The sequence below is a fragment of the Manis pentadactyla genome, chromosome 16 (assembly GCF_030020395.1).
Source record: "Manis pentadactyla isolate mManPen7 chromosome 16, mManPen7.hap1, whole genome shotgun sequence".
Lineage (NCBI taxonomy): Eukaryota > Metazoa > Chordata > Mammalia > Pholidota > Manidae > Manis > Manis pentadactyla.
The window spans coordinates 53,007,498-53,026,945 of record NC_080034.1 but is presented as its reverse complement, the minus strand read 5'-3'; the positions used below and the strand labels follow the sequence as shown (position 1 = coordinate 53,026,945).

At 38.2% G+C, this 19,448-nt stretch overlaps 2 protein-coding genes across 4 annotated transcripts in view; one reads left to right on the top strand and one right to left on the bottom strand.

The window, feature by feature from the left end:
• Positions 1–4,175, top strand: part of LOC130681195 (enoyl-CoA delta isomerase 2-like) — a 133,494-nt gene extending 129,319 nt beyond the window's left edge. For all 3 annotated transcript variants that reach the window (XM_057493679.1, XM_057493678.1, XM_057493680.1), the window contains one exon: positions 3,956–4,175. In XM_057493679.1, coding sequence (XP_057349662.1) covers positions 3,956–4,160 — 205 coding nt within the window. In that variant the 3' untranslated portion in view covers positions 4,161–4,175. The remainder of the gene's footprint in view (positions 1–3,955) is intronic.
• LOC118922216 (bromodomain adjacent to zinc finger domain protein 2B-like) overlaps positions 1–19,448 on the bottom strand; it is a 107,954-nt gene that overhangs the window by 68,778 nt on the left and 19,728 nt on the right. The window contains exon 2 of the mRNA XM_057493669.1: positions 4,281–4,491. Within this exon, the coding sequence (XP_057349652.1) occupies positions 4,281–4,491 (211 nt within the window). The remainder of the gene's footprint in view (positions 1–4,280; positions 4,492–19,448) is intronic.

Genomic DNA, 19,448 nt, shown 5'->3' with positions numbered 1-19,448 from the left:
TAACAATAAAGCAAAAGAACTCAAAATAGAATACAAAGCCCCCCTGCCAAACATAGTATTTCACTCAGCTATAAAAATGGTAAAGTTTCTGAATCCAGTGATAATTTCATTTATGACACAGAGGGACTAAATCTAAATAAAAATAATACAGAATATCAACAAGGTTTAAGGACAATCTAGTTCTCATTATTTTTAAGGACAAATGTATGAAACTGGGAGAGATTTACATAATCAGTGGCCCCAATTCTTCATTCCTCCCTTTATCCATGTTACGTGCAAATGTGACTGCAGTTCCTTTCATCAAGAAGTGAAATTTACTTTCTTGTCCCTTGATACGAACTTCAGACACGTGATCTTTGCCCAACAGGATGTCAGCAGTTGTGACTGCAAGTGTAAGTTTGAGAGTGTACTCTGTACTAGTACAAGTGTAGTTTCACTCTTCTGTCTTGACCTTTAACATCAGGACATGTTAAGGCTACGCTGCCAGAGGCTGGAACACAGGGAGTCAGCTGACTCCACACACGTGAACAAAGCCAGGTAAGATCAGTAGAGCTGCCTACCTTACCTCCGGTGGACTCTATCAGCCTGACCAATTACCACGTGGCATTGTTCACCACTGAGGTTTTGCGGGTGCTTGTTTCCCAGCATTACTGTGGCAATAGGTGACTGATACAGAAAGCTTGTAATGTCGTGCTTTCTTCTGCTGGCAAACTTGGTCAGAATACTTCTAACTATAAAAGTGGTCTATCATAATATCACTTACAAAATCACTCTAAAATACTTAACATTAGGTATTGCTTTAAATTTTGTAACAGATGAAGAGTTTTAAGAAACCTATATATTATATTCTCACTAGTAATGAATATACTTGACTAAAACCCGAATCACTTGAACTCTACTAATAATTTCCAATATTTATTGAACTGCCATATTAAATTTACATGATCTTGTTTAATCTTCATAACAACCTTAGAGGATATGCAACATTACACCCTGGTTACAAATGAAATAACTAAGGCACACAGAGGTTAAATTGCAGAGCCAAGAAATAAACCCATATCTTTCTGACTCCAGGTCTATATATGATACTAGTCCTAAAAATCTTTAAGAAAATTTAAATGCCTTGAGATTTTAAAAAGGACTTAACCATATGTTCTGTGACAGCTGAGAAACTCTGTAATGTATATGGTGTGTATTTGTGTGTGAATATATCAGCAATTTCAAACTCTACACAGGTGCACAGTTAACTTTTATTTTTAAACCCTTGGGACAGAACACTAAAAAGTTCAACTCGCTATCTTTTCACTTTAGCAAGGAAGACATAATTTTGGTAAGTCATTAAAAATTCATATAGCTTAAAATTTTTTATTATGAGCAGTTAGAGAAGATGGGAAAAATAGGTTAAAAAATCAGGCACACTATGGAGGAGGTACGAGAAGTTAAGAGGCACAGAAACTTCACCCAGGCTCTGAGGGATAAGCTACTACCAATATCTCATTTATTTGGTTTATGATTGTTGAATATTATCTGTTATGACTAACTTTTGAAATGTTAACTTGACAAGTATCTTTTATGGTTTAGGACATTACTTTCTTAAATATCAAAAAGAAAAGTTTATTTTTGAAATGAAGTGTTTAAACATGTCTAAACCAGCATGTATCTAACAATTGGCAGCACTTTCCTTCTGCACTGGCCTATCTTAAAACAATGAATCATTGTACAGCAATGGCATTTCAGATTCTATGATAAATAAAATTGACTGGTATATTATTAGATATATTAGAGCATTTGAGATATTAATAGTATTGGTCAATTAACAAGCTAGTTTGTTTATATAGTTTGAAAGACTTTTTTATATTCAAACTGTCAGATTCTTATCTATATTCTCTGACAAGATAGAGAGCTCTCATTTCACATTCAAAATCCACATTTATTTTATTGTTCTAGACCTTCCTTCAAATTAAGACGTTTTACAAGCCTAGATGAGTCCAACTAGGATAATAAAATATGACAGAAACTCCTAGAATCTCCTCTGACAACACCCCAAAGTGTTAATGTAGAAGTCTTTTAGCAATAAAAGGGGTGATAAGGTGACTCATTTCTACTTTCTTTCCTTCCAAAGAACATGCATATTATACCAAATATACTTGTAAATATTAATAACATTTACTTACATTAACTATTTAATATTTATATATATATGTTGAGAAAAAATATGTACATAGGTCAAAGGTAACAATTTACGAAATGCAATATAATATAAGGGAGAGCTACGTCATAGAATACAAACCAATTTGAAATCTAAAAGGGGTGAAAACACTGGGCAAAAGTTGAGTAATCACCTTCTATTTTGTTAAAATAAAATCTAGTTAATTTTGCAAATATGAAGTTGCCATTTTGAATACTAAGTATGAATGGTACTTGTGATAGACATGCAAAACAGGCGTGAAAATCCCTTGCTTTGGTTATCAGTTAATTTCAAGCTTTCCTATTTTCATGTAAAAAATGCACACTTCCCACTATTATACATTCTTCAGAAAAGTCAGTGGTTTATTGACAATACTAATTTTAAAAATTCATCATGTATGTATATATCTTCATATATTAACATTTTTTAAACCTTCTCTAGTAACTATTTAGGAGAGATTAAAGTCTTAATAGTAACCCAATGAAATAACACAAAAAGTACTAAATTAACATACTAAAGGAGAGAAAAACTTACAGGACATTACGTTACAGGCCAGGCAGTTAACTTATATGCCACTGGTGGAAGTATGAATTGGAACAACCTCTTTGGAGACACTATTTGCCTGCTTTCTACCAAAATTGAAAATGCACATACCCTTGGAGTAGAGATTCTATCTCTAAAATTTTATACTGTGGATAGCCATACCTGTCAAAGAATGAAGATATGTGTAATGTTTTTATTGCAGCATTGTTTGCGATAGCAAAGATGAGGAAATAGCTGAAACACTCATCAAAGGAGACTGAGTAAGTGAAGTATGGTAGAGCCATACTTTGCCTCACCTACTATTCAGCCACTGGAAGTGTTAGGTTGATTTTTAAGTGCTGTATAGAAAGATGCTCAAGAAAAATTAAGTGGAAAAAAACAAAGCTGAATGGAATATACACCAGTAAGTTCATTTATTTTAGAAATCAAAAAGAACATATACATATATGAACATCACATTTGCATGTGTACACATAAGTATGTGTTTGAATGTGTGTCTGTGAGTGTATGTACACACTTCTGGATAGACTACCAAAAACCTGTTAATTATGATCCAACTTGTGAGTGTCTTCTATTTTAAAGTCAGTGAGAGTCAATGTCTTATTTTAAAGCATTATGCTCTATGAGCTTTTATCATGCATACTTGTTTTATAATGAAAACAACAGAGCCACAGAGAAGTCAGTATTATAATGGTGTATACAATAAATAGAAGACAGTCAAGCTTTCCCTCCCAAAAAAAAAACTAAGAGAAGTAGTAAAATCCTGTCACTCTTTTAAGTCAGTTTTTATTATTAAACACTTATGGATATTATGTTTATGATACAAGCACGTATTGATATACATTTATATATATGCTTATGAATATAAGACATGAATACATTGATATATATCGAGACAGCCTTAAGAGGCTTCACACTTGTAACTACTTAATTCAAACTTCATAGCAGAACTATTTTATTGTAGTCAGCATTCTCTGTGTGAGACATAGCATGGGAACTTCATGTTGATAATTCAAGATAATTTTGAATCATGAACACATTTGAGGTTACTTTGAGCACGTTGTACTTGATAAATGATACTTTCTAGTGATCTTAAGGTACTTTTTGATATAAGTTTATTAGTTGGGCATTTTGAAAATAAATGTTATATATCCAGGCTACAGAAGAACCCAAACTAAAACTTACCGCTAATTGGAGTTCTCTGACTGAAAATTTACTCCACAGATCCACATATTTTGGAGTTACTCCCTTGTACCACCACAAGGAATTGGGAGCTGTTCAAATGAGTTTCCAGCCTGAAAAGTTCATCACCTACCTTTGTAATTCTAAACACACAGGGTATGATGTGTTTATGAGTATGACTCTTGAAAGGCGCTTATTAAATCAAAGAACTCCAGTTACCAGTGGGACTCCTTCTCATTTTATTTGAACACAATTACCTACCTTTTAGAAACTGAGAGTAGTTATCAATCATTCCTATGTCAAATACATGTAGGAATAATTAACACATGTTAGTACAGTTCTTACAGTGATGGATGCATGTTCCTACCTTGAGCTTGCAGTTGTCTTAGCAATTTGGCATCTGTGTTATCTACACATTCAGCACCGCCAACATCAGGAGGCCGACCGCTGCGCTGTCTCACGCTGGTATCCTCTCCTGGTCGCTCTCTCTCTGGATCTGGTGGTCTTCCTCCATGAGCTTCCATTGCCCTCACATGGGGAATGGCATCCTCCTCTTTCAAAGGACACCACTGCATTCCCTTTTAATTAACATTTTATAGAAATAAAATATTATGAACAAAATAAACACAAATGATCAGTATGTCGGAAAATTCTAGGTAAACCTGCACATATTAATTTTTATAAAGCTGTTGTAACCTTTAGAAATTTTAGTTTCTAATTCAAGTTACATTTATAATTGTTCATGGCTTTTGGTATATATTTGGTATTCTTACTTTAATGATTTCAACTTTAAATACACTGACAGATATATACCTGTAACTATAAACATATAAAGACATATATCTTAATCACCATTTCTGAACCATAATGACTGTAAAGTTGGCAGGTATTTGAAAAGATTAGTTGAGTGATGACACCTCTATGGATTGCTCTCAGGAGTATCAGTTCAACCAAACATGAAGCTATCCAAATAACAAACAAAAGATTCTCTTTATAGAAAAAACACAGCTAATAAATCAAGAAGGAAAGTAAGAGTCAGACTATTAGCATTTTGCAATATCTGATGAATTAATGGATCTAAGCATTACATTTGAATGGTTGCCAATCACCAAAAAAGGGAGACAACTGGACCAACAGACTCTTGATGGAGGTTCACTTCATCACCTATGAACTAATCCTCCCCCTCCCCAAAAAACCAAACCTGGAAATGATTAAGCCTCTAGATTAAATCACTATAACTTAACAACGGGGAAAATTTATTTGCCGTGTATATTAAACTACACGGCAAAATCCAGTCTGAAGGAAATCCCACAAATTACCCAGTTTATTCAACAAATAAATTTCAAGAAGTGAAAACACTGTGGGAAGATTAAAGGGGCCTTAAGGGATGTATCAAACATGCCCAATGTTTGGATCTTACCTAGATTTTCATTCAAATAGACAAACTATCCAGGAAATTCTGACACTTAAGAATTTAAACAATGAAAATTTTAACAGTGTCTGATATTTGATGATATCAAGAAATTATCATTTTAAATTATGATAATGGTATTCTTGGTATTCTGATACTTTTGTAGAAAACAAGAATTCTTTTCTTTTAGATACAATTACAGATGAAGTACAATGTCTAAGATTTGCTTCATCAAATTATGTAAGAGAAGGAGTAGATGGGAATACATGTAAAACAATATTGTTGATACGATAATTTCTAAAGCTGATGATAGATACATGATGTACATTATTTTGTCTACTTTTGGGATATTTCAGATTTCCCACTTTAAGTCTCCTCCTGGAAACACATACACCAGCATAACGCCAGTGTATTACAGGAATAAGCCTGCTTAGTGCATAGGTAATAATCAAAGAGTTGGTTGTCCTCCGTCAGGCAATCAAAACAAATATACTGTTACATGACCTCATTTAGAGTCCAAAGTAGTATGTCCAGACATAGGTAAAGCATCCTTTCAAAATAACCTATCTAAAACAATTTTAAATTACCTTATACTTCTTTTCTGACAGAGAATTCCTTTGCTGTGAAGGTTAAGAAAAATTTTTTAATGTTTCTTATTCCTTCAAAGAATATCAAAGCAGGATTCAGCCTGAACCTGAACCACTCTGGGCACTTCTGCAGCCAGAGCCAGCAGTCCTGACTGCCCTTTATGCTGTGGTGCCAGGCTCAGAATCATGGCATATGATGACCTCACACAGTGGGTGCCATGGACACAAGCACTGCTCTTGCCCCCATCATGGATGACAGTTACACCCCACAGTCCAAGCACCATGCTTTGTCCGAGGCATTTTGAATGCACTGTTTACTTTAATCTTCATAATCATTTTACCTAGGAAGGTGGGTTTTACTGTCCCTATATTACCATTGAGAGAATCACAGGCCCAGTGAGGTTAAATCATTCCCTGAGGTACACTGGCAATAAGGAACAGAAATGTGTGATTTGAACCCAGGACTGTCTCTCTCTAAAACCTGGGGTCTTAGCCACTACATGTACTTCACTGATATTACAAAGACATTTTTATACTTGATACTGATCACAGTATTCAGGCATGCATAGTCAAGATGATGTTATGGTAGGGTTATGGAAACAACCAAAGCATATACTCAGTGTCTACATGTCAAAAAAATATCTATACTAAATCTTTTCAGTAATTCCCATTTTAAATATTAATTCTGAGGAGAGAATTTTTGCTGGGATTTCAAATGAAGTCAGTAGGATCAGCAGTTGTACTAACTGCATTTTTACACCATAAAACTCTAAGAAGGAAGCCAGCAGAACAGTTTTATGTTCACCAGCATGGGGAGCTTTTGATTGAATTTCAAGGGTTCAATCAACTAATCTTTCTTTTAATCCAGTTATAATATTTAATAGTTATATTTTACTCAGTTAGGAAAATATACCTGTGTCCAAAAAGGAACAGATTATGCTGATGTCCAAAATTCACCTGACAAATGACATCATTTACATTTTTGCTTTTGCATTTATAAATAAAACTTTCTAAGGGTGTTTCATGTATTGGGCTATCTTCTAACTCCAGGATTTCATAAAATGAGAACTGGACTGTTAGGAAAATCTCAAGCTTGTATTAAAAGTTTAATTCACTGAAGTGTCAAAACAATTGTGGGTGAGGAAAAAAAGTATTTTTCTCAGTAAACTTTTTCTTAGAAAAAGCAAATACAATTTATATCATTTGATTCCTATGCTTTTTCATCATTCAGAAATCATGCATAAAAAGGAGTTTATTCTTTTTTTAATTTCTAAGACTAAGATAGTAAATGGTTCCTGAAAATAATCTTTCTTAAGATTTAAAAGAAACAGGATAATGACAAAAAAGATGACTAAGAAGATAGAGATGGTGACAGATCAAGCCTTTTATACCATTATAATTCCCCTTTCTACAGTTACTAATTTAAATCTTTCAGTAACACATTCATTTCTCTAAATACTATGGTGAGAGAGAAGATAAAAAAGGTTGATGGAGAGATGAGGTGGTGGTGGAGGAGACATTGGAGAGATGTACTCTGAAGATAGAGGAAGGGCTACAAGCCAAGGCACACAGGTGGCCCCTGGCAGCCACACAAGGCAAGGACATGGATTCCTCCCTCGGTCCTGATAGAAAGCACCAGCTCTACTGACACGGTGCCTCCAGCCCTGTGTGACTGATTTTGGACACTTGCCCTCCAGAACAGAGCTAAACAGAACGATATCTGAGACCTGATGGAGCCACAATATGGAAGGAAACTGGGTCCCTGAATGACTGCATGGGAGCTGTCTGCCATCTAGGAACATGGACATTAGACTTTACCAGTATGAGAAGTAAATTTATTTTAAGCCATTGAGATTTGGGGACTTGTTACTTGTGGCTATAATTACCGTACATGGTTATACACCTGGTAACTCTGAAGGCTTATTTTCTGGAGGGGCAAAACTGGAAGTGATTGGACTAAGGAATGCCAGGCATTAAGTATAGACACCACATCGAAGGCAAGGGACTTAAGTGATTGTTTGCTCAATGCATGCCATGTGCTGAGCTCTCCATCTCTCCTCCCCTCTTTGACCATTGAATGCCATCGAGATCTTTCCCCTCCAGGCCAGAGATAGGTAAAATCTTCTTTGGAGACTCTACCTCCAGCGAGAAAGACTGAAAGATACCAACAAAGGGGGTTCCCTAACACACGGTCTGGTAAAGTCAATGCTGACAGGCTCTACTGCTCAGCTGAGAGCTCCCAGTCAGTTTTTTACTTCCTCAATTTATTTATAACAAGCAACCAGCCATTAAGAAAGGCTCCAACCTGAAATACAGAGACCACAACAAATAAATGGAGGAAACATGGACACAAGGGAGGAGAGATGTCAAAACATCTTTCATGAATGTTCTTAAGAGGGATAAAATAGTCCATGAATTAAATGAGAAAAAAAAAACTCAAAGAGAGAAGAAAACAAGTTTTTGGTAAATAAAAACATGAAGACTGAAATAAAAGTCTCTATGGAAGGATTGGAAGAATAAACATCCAAAGAGTTGAGCAAAAAGATAAAGAAACACACAAATAGGAAAGAGACTATAACAATATTAGAGGACTGGTCCAAAAGGAATTATAGAAAAGGAGATCTGAGAAAGCCAAGGGGAAGAAGGGTGGAAAGAGTCTATGAAATGACTTAAGAGAATTTCCCAGGACTGAAGGACATGAGTTGGCCAATCAAAAGGGTTGTCACTTAGTATATGGGAGGCAGAAAAAAGATGCTCATAAAGGTTTATCTTGAGATGTATGAATATTGGGACAAAAAGATTCTGTGAGTTTCTGGAAAGAGAAAGCACATTATATACAAAGGTTCAGGTATCAGAAAATAGCTGCATCTCTAAAATTTCTAAAGGGAAATAATATCCAAATAATAATTGTATGCCCAGCCAAATAATGAATTATAACTGAGCGTAGAATAGCAATATTTTCAGATATTTAAGGCCTCAAAAATCCGTTGAAGGATGTACTATAACAAAATGAAAGAATGAATGAAGAGTGAGAGAGACGCGGATACGGCAGACAGCAGAGCCGAAGGAGCAGTGGGGAGTGGACCTCGCAGGAGCATGGTGGGGACCTGTCACAGGATGGCAGCTGTGTCTCCGAATGAAAGGAGAACCACCAGATCTGAGCAGAGGCAGACCCACTGACTGCTGTTAACACCAAAGTCCTAGCTAACCTGGGGATAGAACACCCAGCAGAGCCTGGTCTGGACTCTGAACTATACCTGGCTTCTCTTGACCATATGCTGAGGAAATTCTTGCTTTCTGCTCTATACGCAGCTGCTTGGATAAGCTGAGGACAATCACTTCACCCGGAGGAATGTTCTGCTTTGACCTAACTTTGAGAGCTGGACTTGGGCCATGTAAATTCAGGGCAGCCCCCTCTTCCTGACTATATTCCTTCCATGTGTCCAGTCCTTGGCCCTCACTGCAACCTTGCCTGATGAGCTGCAGAGTTCCTGAAGTGAGCTCTACGTTCTTGGGGGCTTGCTTGTGAACTCGTCCAGTGACTTCCCAGAGGGGCTCTTGGAAAAGCTCATGCAGGGATGCTGAAGCCAGAGCAGGACCTAAAGACCTAGCGCAGCCTTTATGCTCCTGTAGGTTTGCGCTGCCACCCAATTTCCAAAACTAAACATATTCTTTGGATCTTCATGCATAGGTGGGACACCAACACCAGAAAAGCTGGGGAATGATTAACACAGAAGGCTTTGTTGATCCCGAATAAGAAAATTCAAAGACTCCCTCAAGTCCCGAGATTGAGCTTGCTCCAATGCCCCATGAGAGATGGAAGAGCTGGGCTGAGTTTTTTGGAAGAAGACATGAAAAACAATAGTGAACTTTTCCTAAGCAGGCAAAGGGAAAATCTGCGACCTGTGAAACTCTTTGAATGGACCAGTAGGTTTACTATGTATGCAACAGAGACCGTAGTTATGAAGGAGGGAAGAACATACCTGCAAAACTTCTTCACCTTAAAGTTATTCACCCTGAGCAAAATGTATACCTTCAGAAACGAAAGGTCTGGGCAAAAGCATTCTGGTTTCTTGGTGACAAAACAAGGCTGACGATCTTTGGTAAAGGGATTGGTCTGGGCTCTTAGACAGTCTGTAGGTTTGCATACTGTTTTGTATTTGACAAAGCACGCATACCACTTTGGTTTACCTTCCCAATGGTCCCAGAAATAGGACAAGACAAGAAATATCATCTTTGCTTTTCCATTGAAGAAATGAGGGCTCAAGGACTTTTTTGTCCAATGTCATCTATGGGGCAAAATAGTGTTGCCTAATTTTCTGTGATGATGGGAATATTCTGTATTTACCATGTTGTCTAACATGGTAGTCACTAGTCACAGGCACTATTGGGCACTAAAGATGTGGCAAGTGTGATGTAAGAAATGAATTTTTGATTTGTAAATTAATTTAAAAAATTAAAAAAAAAAAAAAAAAGGTTGATGGAAACATACACCAGCATAACGCTAGTGTATTACAGGAATAAGCCTGCTTAGGGCACAGGTAATAATCAAGAGCTGGTTGTCCTCCGTAAGGCAATCAAATCAAATACACTGTTACATGACCTTATTTAGAGTCCAAAGTAGTATATCCAGACATAGGAAAAGCATCCTTTCAAAATAACCTTTCTAGAACAATTTTACATTACCTTATACTTCTTTTCTGACAGAGAATTCCTTTGCTGTGAAGACTTAAGAAAATTTTTTAAATGTTTCTTATTCCTTCAAAGAATATCAAAGGAGGATGCAGCCTGAACCTGAACCACTCTGGGCACTTCTGCAGCCAGAGCCAGCAGTCCTGACTGCCCTTTATGCTGTGGTGCCAGGCTCAGAATCATGGCATATGATGACCTCACACAGCGGGTGCCATGGACACAAGCACTGCTCTTGCCCCCATCATGGATGACAGTTACACCCCACAGTCCAAGCACCATGCTTTGTCCGAGGCATTTTGAATGCACTGTTTACTTTAATCTTCATAATCATTTTACCTAGGAAGGTGGGTTTTACTGTCCCTATATTACCATTGAGAGAATCACAGGCCCAGTGAGGTTAAATCATTTCCTGATGTGCACTGGCAATAAGGAACAGAAATGTGTGATTTGAACCCAGGACTGTCTCTCTCTAAAACCTGGGGTCTTAGCCACTACATGTACTTCACTGATATTACAAAGACATTTTTATACTTGATACTGATCACAGTATTCAGGCATGCATAGTCAAGATGATGTTATGGTAGGGTTATGGAAACAACCAAAGCATATACTCAGTGTCTACATGTCAAAAAAATATCTATACTAAATCTTTTCAGTAATTCCCATTTTAAATATTAATTCTGAGGAGAGAATTTTTGCTGGGATTTCAAATGAAGTCAGTAGGATCAGCAGTTGTACTAACTGCATTTTTACACCATAAAACTCTAAGAAGGAAGCCAGCAGAACAGTTTTATGTTCACCAGCATGGGGAGCTTTTGATTGAATTTCAAGGGTTCAATCAACTAATCTTTCTTTTAATCCAGTTATAATATTTAATAGTTATATTTTACTCAGTTAGGAAAATATACCTGTGTCCAAAAAGGAACAGATTATGCTGATGTCCAAAATTCACCTGACAAATGACATCATTTACATTTTTGCTTTTGCATTTATAAATAAAACTTTCTAAGGGTGTTTCATGTATTGGGCTATCTTCTAACTCCAGGATTTCATAAAATGAGAACTGGACTGTTAGGAAAATCTCAAGCTTGTATTAAAAGTTTAATTCACTGAAGTGTCAAAACAATTGTGGGTGAGGAAAAAAAGTATTTTTCTCAGTAAACTTTTTCTTAGAAAAAGCAAATACAATTTATATCATTTGATTCCTATGCTTTTTCATCATTCAGAAATCATGCATAAAAAGGAGTTTATTCTTTTTTTAATTTCTAAGACTAAGATAGTAAATGGTTCCTGAAAATAATCTTTCTTAAGATTTAAAAGAAACAGGATAATGACAAAAAAGATGACTAAGAAGATAGAGATGGTGACAGATCAAGCCTTTTATACCATTATAATTCCCCTTTCTACAGTTACTAATTTAAATCTTTCAGTAACACATTCATTTCTCTAAATACTATGGTGAGAGAGAAGATAAAAAAGGTTGATGGAGAGATGAGGTGGTGGTGGAGGAGACATTGGAGAGATGTACTCTGAAGATAGAGGAAGGGCTACAAGCCAAGGCACACAGGTGGCCCCTGGCAGCCACACAAGGCAAGGACATGGATTCCTCCCTCGGTCCTGATAGAAAGCACCAGCTCTACTGACACGGTGCCTCCAGCCCTGTGTGACTGATTTTGGACACTTGCCCTCCAGAACAGAGCTAAACAGAACGATATCTGAGACCTGATGGAGCCACAATATGGAAGGAAACTGGGTCCCTGAATGACTGCATGGGAGCTGTCTGCCATCTAGGAACATGGACATTAGACTTTACCAGTATGAGAAGTAAATTTATTTTAAGCCATTGAGATTTGGGGACTTGTTACTTGTGGCTATAATTACCGTACATGGTTATACACCTGGTAACTCTGAAGGCTTATTTTCTGGAGGGGCAAAACTGGAAGTGATTGGACTAAGGAATGCCAGGCATTAAGTATAGACACCACATCGAAGGCAAGGGACTTAAGTGATTGTTTGCTCAATGCATGCCATGTGCTGAGCTCTCCATCTCTCCTCCCCTCTTTGACCATTGAATGCCATCGAGATCTTTCCCCTCCAGGCCAGAGATAGGTAAAATCTTCTTTGGAGACTCTACCTCCAGCGAGAAAGACTGAAAGATACCAACAAAGGGGGTTCCCTAACACACGGTCTGGTAAAGTCAATGCTGACAGGCTCTACTGCTCAGCTGAGAGCTCCCAGTCAGTTTTTTACTTCCTCAATTTATTTATAACAAGCAACCAGCCATTAAGAAAGGCTCCAACCTGAAATACAGAGACCACAACAAATAAATGGAGGAAACATGGACACAAGGGAGGAGAGATGTCAAAACATCTTTCATGAATGTTCTTAAGAGGGATAAAATAGTCCATGAATTAAATGAGAAAAAAAAAACTCAAAGAGAGAAGAAAACAAGTTTTTGGTAAATAAAAACATGAAGACTGAAATAAAAGTCTCTATGGAAGGATTGGAAGAATAAACATCCAAAGAGTTGAGCAAAAAGATAAAGAAACACACAAATAGGAAAGAGACTATAACAATATTAGAGGACTGGTCCAAAAGGAATTATAGAAAAGGAGATCTGAGAAAGCCAAGGGGAAGAAGGGTGGAAAGAGTCTATGAAATGACTTAAGAGAATTTCCCAGGACTGAAGGACATGAGTTGGCCAATCAAAAGGGTTGTCACTTAGTATATGGGAGGCAGAAAAAAGATGCTCATAAAGGTTTATCTTGAGATGTATGAATATTGGGACAAAAAGATTCTGTGAGTTTCTGGAAAGAGAAAGCACATTATATACAAAGGTTCAGGTATCAGAAAATAGCTGCATCTCTAAAATTTCTAAAGGGAAATAATATCCAAATAATAATTGTATGCCCAGCCAAATAATGAATTATAACTGAGCGTAGAATAGCAATATTTTCAGATATTTAAGGCCTCAAAAATCCGTTGAAGGATGTACTATAACAAAATGAAAGAATGAATGAAGAGTGAGAGAGACGCGGATACGGCAGACAGCAGAGCCGAAGGAGCAGTGGGGAGTGGACCTCGCAGGAGCATGGTGGGGACCTGTCACAGGATGGCAGCTGTGTCTCCGAATGAAAGGAGAACCACCAGATCTGAGCAGAGGCAGACCCACTGACTGCTGTTAACACCAAAGTCCTAGCTAACCTGGGGATAGAACACCCAGCAGAGCCTGGTCTGGACTCTGAACTATACCTGGCTTCTCTTGACCATATGCTGAGGAAATTCTTGCTTTCTGCTCTATACGCAGCTGCTTGGATAAGCTGAGGACAATCACTTCACCCGGAGGAATGTTCTGCTTTGACCTAACTTTGAGAGCTGGACTTGGGCCATGTAAATTCAGGGCAGCCCCCTCTTCCTGACTATATTCCTTCCATGTGTCCAGTCCTTGGCCCTCACTGCAACCTTGCCTGATGAGCTGCAGAGTTCCTGAAGTGAGCTCTACGTTCTTGGGGGCTTGCTTGTGAACTCGTCCAGTGACTTCCCAGAGGGGCTCTTGGAAAAGCTCATGCAGGGATGCTGAAGCCAGAGCAGGACCTAAAGACCTAGCGCAGCCTTTATGCTCCTGTAGGTTTGCGCTGCCACCCAATTTCCAAAACTAAACATATTCTTTGGATCTTCATGCATAGGTGGGACACCAACACCAGAAAAGCTGGGGAATGATTAACACAGAAGGCTTTGTTGATCCCGAATAAGAAAATTCAAAGACTCCCTCAAGTCCCGAGATTGAGCTTGCTCCAATGCCCCATGAGAGATGGAAGAGCTGGGCTGAGTTTTTTGGAAGAAGACATGAAAAACAATAGTGAACTTTTCCTAAGCAGGCAAAGGGAAAATCTGCGACCTGTGAAACTCTTTGAATGGACCAGTAGGTTTACTATGTATGCAACAGAGACCGTAGTTATGAAGGAGGGAAGAACATACCTGCAAAACTTCTTCACCTTAAAGTTATTCACCCTGAGCAAAATGTATACCTTCAGAAACGAAAGGTCTGGGCAAAAGCATTCTGGTTTCTTGGTGACAAAACAAGGCTGACGATCTTTGGTAAAGGGATTGGTCTGGGCTCTTAGACAGTCTGTAGGTTTGCATACTGTTTTGTATTTGACAAAGCACGCATACCACTTTGGTTTACCTTCCCAATGGTCCCAGAAATAGGACAAGACAAGAAATATCATCTTTGCTTTTCCATTGAAGAAATGAGGGCTCAAGGACTTTTTTGTCCAATGTCATCTATGGGGCAAAATAGTGTTGCCTAATTTTCTGTGATGATGGGAATATTCTGTATTTACCATGTTGTCTAACATGGTAGTCACTAGTCACAGGCACTATTGGGCACTAAAGATGTGGCAAGTGTGATGTAAGAAATGAATTTTTGATTTGTAAATTAATTTAAAAAATTAAAAAAAAAAAAAAAAAGGTTGATGGAAACATACACCAGCATAACGCTAGTGTATTACAGGAATAAGCCTGCTTAGGGCACAGGTAATAATCAAGAGCTGGTTGTCCTCCGTAAGGCAATCAAATCAAATACACTGTTACATGACCTTATTTAGAGTCCAAAGTAGTATATCCAGACATAGGAAAAGCATCCTTTCAAAATAACCTTTCTAGAACAATTTTACATTACCTTATACTTCTTTTCTGACAGAGAATTCCTTTGCTGTGAAGACTTAAGAAAATTTTTTAAATGTTTCTTATTCCTTCAAAGAATATCAAAGGAGGATGCAGCCTGAACCTGAACCACTCTGGGCACTTCTGCAGCCAGAGCCAGCAGTCCTGACTGCCCTTTATGCTGTGGTGCCAGGCTCAGAATCATGGCATATGATGACCTCACACAGCGGGTGCCATGGACACAAGCACTGCTCTTGCCCCCATCATGGATGACAGTTACACCCCACAGTCCAAGCACCATGCTTTGTCCGAGGCATTTTGAATGCACTGTTTACTTTAATCTTCATAATCATTTTACCTAGGAAGGTGGGTTTTACTGTCCCTATATTACCATTGAGAGAATCACAGGCCCAGTGAGGTTAAATCATTTCCTGATGTGCACTGGCAATAAGGAACAGAAATGTGTGATTTGAACCCAGGACTGTCTCTCTCTAAAACCTGGGGTCTTAGCCACTACATGTACTTCACTGATATTACAAAGACATTTTTATACTTGATACTGATCACAGTATTCAGGCATGCATAGTCAAGATGATGTTATGGTAGGGTTATGGAAACAACCAAAGCATATACTCAGTGTCTACATGTCAAAAAAATATCTATACTAAATCTTTTCAGTAATTCCCATTTTAAATATTAATTCTGAGGAGAGAATTTTTGCTGGGATTTCAAATGAAGTCAGTAGGATCAGCAGTTGTACTAACTGCATTTTTACACCATAAAACTCTAAGAAGGAAGCCAGCAGAACAGTTTTATGTTCACCAGCATGGGGAGCTTTTGATTGAATTTCAAGGGTTCAATCAACTAATCTTTCTTTTAATCCAGTTATAATATTTAATAGTTATATTTTACTCAGTTAGGAAAATATACCTGTGTCCAAAAAGGAACAGATTATGCTGATGTCCAAAATTCACCTGACAAATGACATCATTTACATTTTTGCTTTTGCATTTATAAATAAAACTTTCTAAGGGTGTTTCATGTATTGGGCTATCTTCTAACTCCAGGATTTCATAAAATGAGAACTGGACTGTTAGGAAAATCTCAAGCTTGTATTAAAAGTTTAATTCACTGAAGTGTCAAAACAATTGTGGGTGAGGAAAAAAAGTATTTTTCTCAGTAAACTTTTTCTTAGAAAAAGCAAATACAATTTATATCATTTGATTCCTATGCTTTTTCATCATTCAGAAATCATGCATAAAAAGGAGTTTATTCTTTTTTTAATTTCTAAGACTAAGATAGTAAATGGTTCCTGAAAATAATCTTTCTTAAGATTTAAAAGAAACAGGATAATGACAAAAAAGATGACTAAGAAGATAGAGATGGTGACAGATCAAGCCTTTTATACCATTATAATTCCCCTTTCTACAGTTACTAATTTAAATCTTTCAGTAACACATTCATTTCTCTAAATACTATGGTGAGAGAGAAGATAAAAAAGGTTGATGGAGAGATGAGGTGGTGGTGGAGGAGACATTGGAGAGATGTACTCTGAAGATAGAGGAAGGGCTACAAGCCAAGGCACACAGGTGGCCCCTGGCAGCCACACAAGGCAAGGACATGGATTCCTCCCTCGGTCCTGATAGAAAGCACCAGCTCTACTGACACGGTGCCTCCAGCCCTGTGTGACTGATTTTGGACACTTGCCCTCCAGAACAGAGCTAAACAGAACGATATCTGAGACCTGATGGAGCCACAATATGGAAGGAAACTGGGTCCCTGAATGACTGCATGGGAGCTGTCTGCCATCTAGGAACATGGACATTAGACTTTACCAGTATGAGAAGTAAATTTATTTTAAGCCATTGAGATTTGGGGACTTGTTACTTGTGGCTATAATTACCGTACATGGTTATACACCTGGTAACTCTGAAGGCTTATTTTCTGGAGGGGCAAAACTGGAAGTGATTGGACTAAGGAATGCCAGGCATTAAGTATAGACACCACATCGAAGGCAAGGGACTTAAGTGATTGTTTGCTCAATGCATGCCATGTGCTGAGCTCTCCATCTCTCCTCCCCTCTTTGACCATTGAATGCCATCGAGATCTTTCCCCTCCAGGCCAGAGATAGGTAAAATCTTCTTTGGAGACTCTACCTCCAGCGAGAAAGACTGAAAGATACCAACAAAGGGGGTTCCCTAACACACGGTCTGGTAAAGTCAATGCTGACAGGCTCTACTGCTCAGCTGAGAGCTCCCAGTCAGTTTTTTACTTCCTCAATTTATTTATAACAAGCAACCAGCCATTAAGAAAGGCTCCAACCTGAAATACAGAGACCACAACAAATAAATGGAGGAAACATGGACACAAGGGAGGAGAGATGTCAAAACATCTTTCATGAATGTTCTTAAGAGGGATAAAATAGTCCATGAATTAAATGAGAAAAAAAAAACTCAAAGAGAGAAGAAAACAAGTTTTTGGTAAATAAAAACATGAAGACTGAAATAAAAGTCTCTATGGAAGGATTGGAAGAATAAACATCCAAAGAGTTGAGCAAAAAGATAAAGAAACACACAAATAGGAAAGAGACTATAACAATATTAGAGGACTGGTCCAAAAGGAATTATAGAAAAGGAGATCTGAGAAAGCCAAGGGGAAGAAGGGTGGAAAGAGTCTATGAAATGACTTAAGAGAATTTCCCAGGACTGAAGGACATGAGTTGGCCAATCAAAAGGGTTGTCACTTAGTATATGGGAGGCAGAAAAAAGATGCTCATAAAGGTTTATCTTGAGATGTATGAATATTGGGACAAAAAGATTCTGTGAGTTTCTGGAAAGAGAAAGCACATTATATACAAAGGTTCAGGTATCAGAAAATAGCTGCATCTCTAAAATTTCTAAAGGGAAATAATATCCAAATAATAATTGTATGCCCAGCCAAATAATGAATTATAACTGAGCGTAGAATAGCAATATTTTCAGATATTTAAGGCCTCAAAAATCCGTTGAAGGATGTACTATAACAAAATGAAAGAATGAATGAAGAGTGAGAGAGACGCGGATACGGCAGACAGCAGAGCCGAAGGAGCAGTGGGGAGTGGACCTCGCAGGAGCATGGTGGGGACCTGTCACAGGATGGCAGCTGTGTCTCCGAATGAAAGGAGAACCACCAGATCTGAGCAGAGGCAGACCCACTGACTGCTGTTAACACCAAAGTCCTAGCTAACCTGGGGATAGAACACCCAGCAGAGCCTGGTCTGGACTCTGAACTATACCTGGCTTCTCTTGACCATATGCTGAGGAAATTCTTGCTTTCTGCTCTATACGCAGCTGCTTGGATAAGCTGAGGACAATCACTTCACCCGGAGGAATGTTCTGCTTTGACCTAACTTTGAGAGCTGGACTTGGGCCATGTAAATTCAGGGCAGCCCCCTCTTCCTGACTATATTCCTTCCATGTGTCCAGTCCTTGGCCCTCACTGCAACCTTGCCTGATGAGCTGCAGAGTTCCTGAAGTGAGCTCTACGTTCTTGGGGGCTTGCTTGTGAACTCGTCCAGTGACTTCCCAGAGGGGCTCTTGGAAAAGCTCATGCAGGGATGCTGAAGCCAGAGCAGGACCTAAAGACCTAGCGCAGCCTTTATGCTCCTGTAGGTTTGCGCTGCCACCCAATTTCCAAAACTAAACATATTCTTTGGATCTTCATGCATAGGTGGGACACCAACACCAGAAAAGCTGGGGAATGATTAACACAGAAGGCTTTGTTGATCCCGAATAAGAAAATTCAAAGACTCCCTCAAGTCCCGAGATTGAGCTTGCTCCAATGCCCCATGAGAGATGGAAGAGCTGGGCTGAGTTTTTTGGAAGAAGACATGAAAAACAATAGTGAACTTTTCCTAAGCAGGCAAAGGGAAAATCTGCGACCTGTGAAACTCTTTGAATGGACCAGTAGGTTTACTATGTATGCAACAGAGACCGTAGTTATGAAGGAGGGAAGAACATACCTGCAAAACTTCTTCACCTTAAAGTTATTCACCCTGAGCAAAATGTATACCTTCAGAAACGAAAGGTCTGGGCAAAAGCATTCTGGTTTCTTGGTGACAAAACAAGGCTGACGATCTTTGGTAAAGGGATTGGTCTGGGCTCTTAGACAGTCTGTAGGTTTGCATACTGTTTTGTATTTG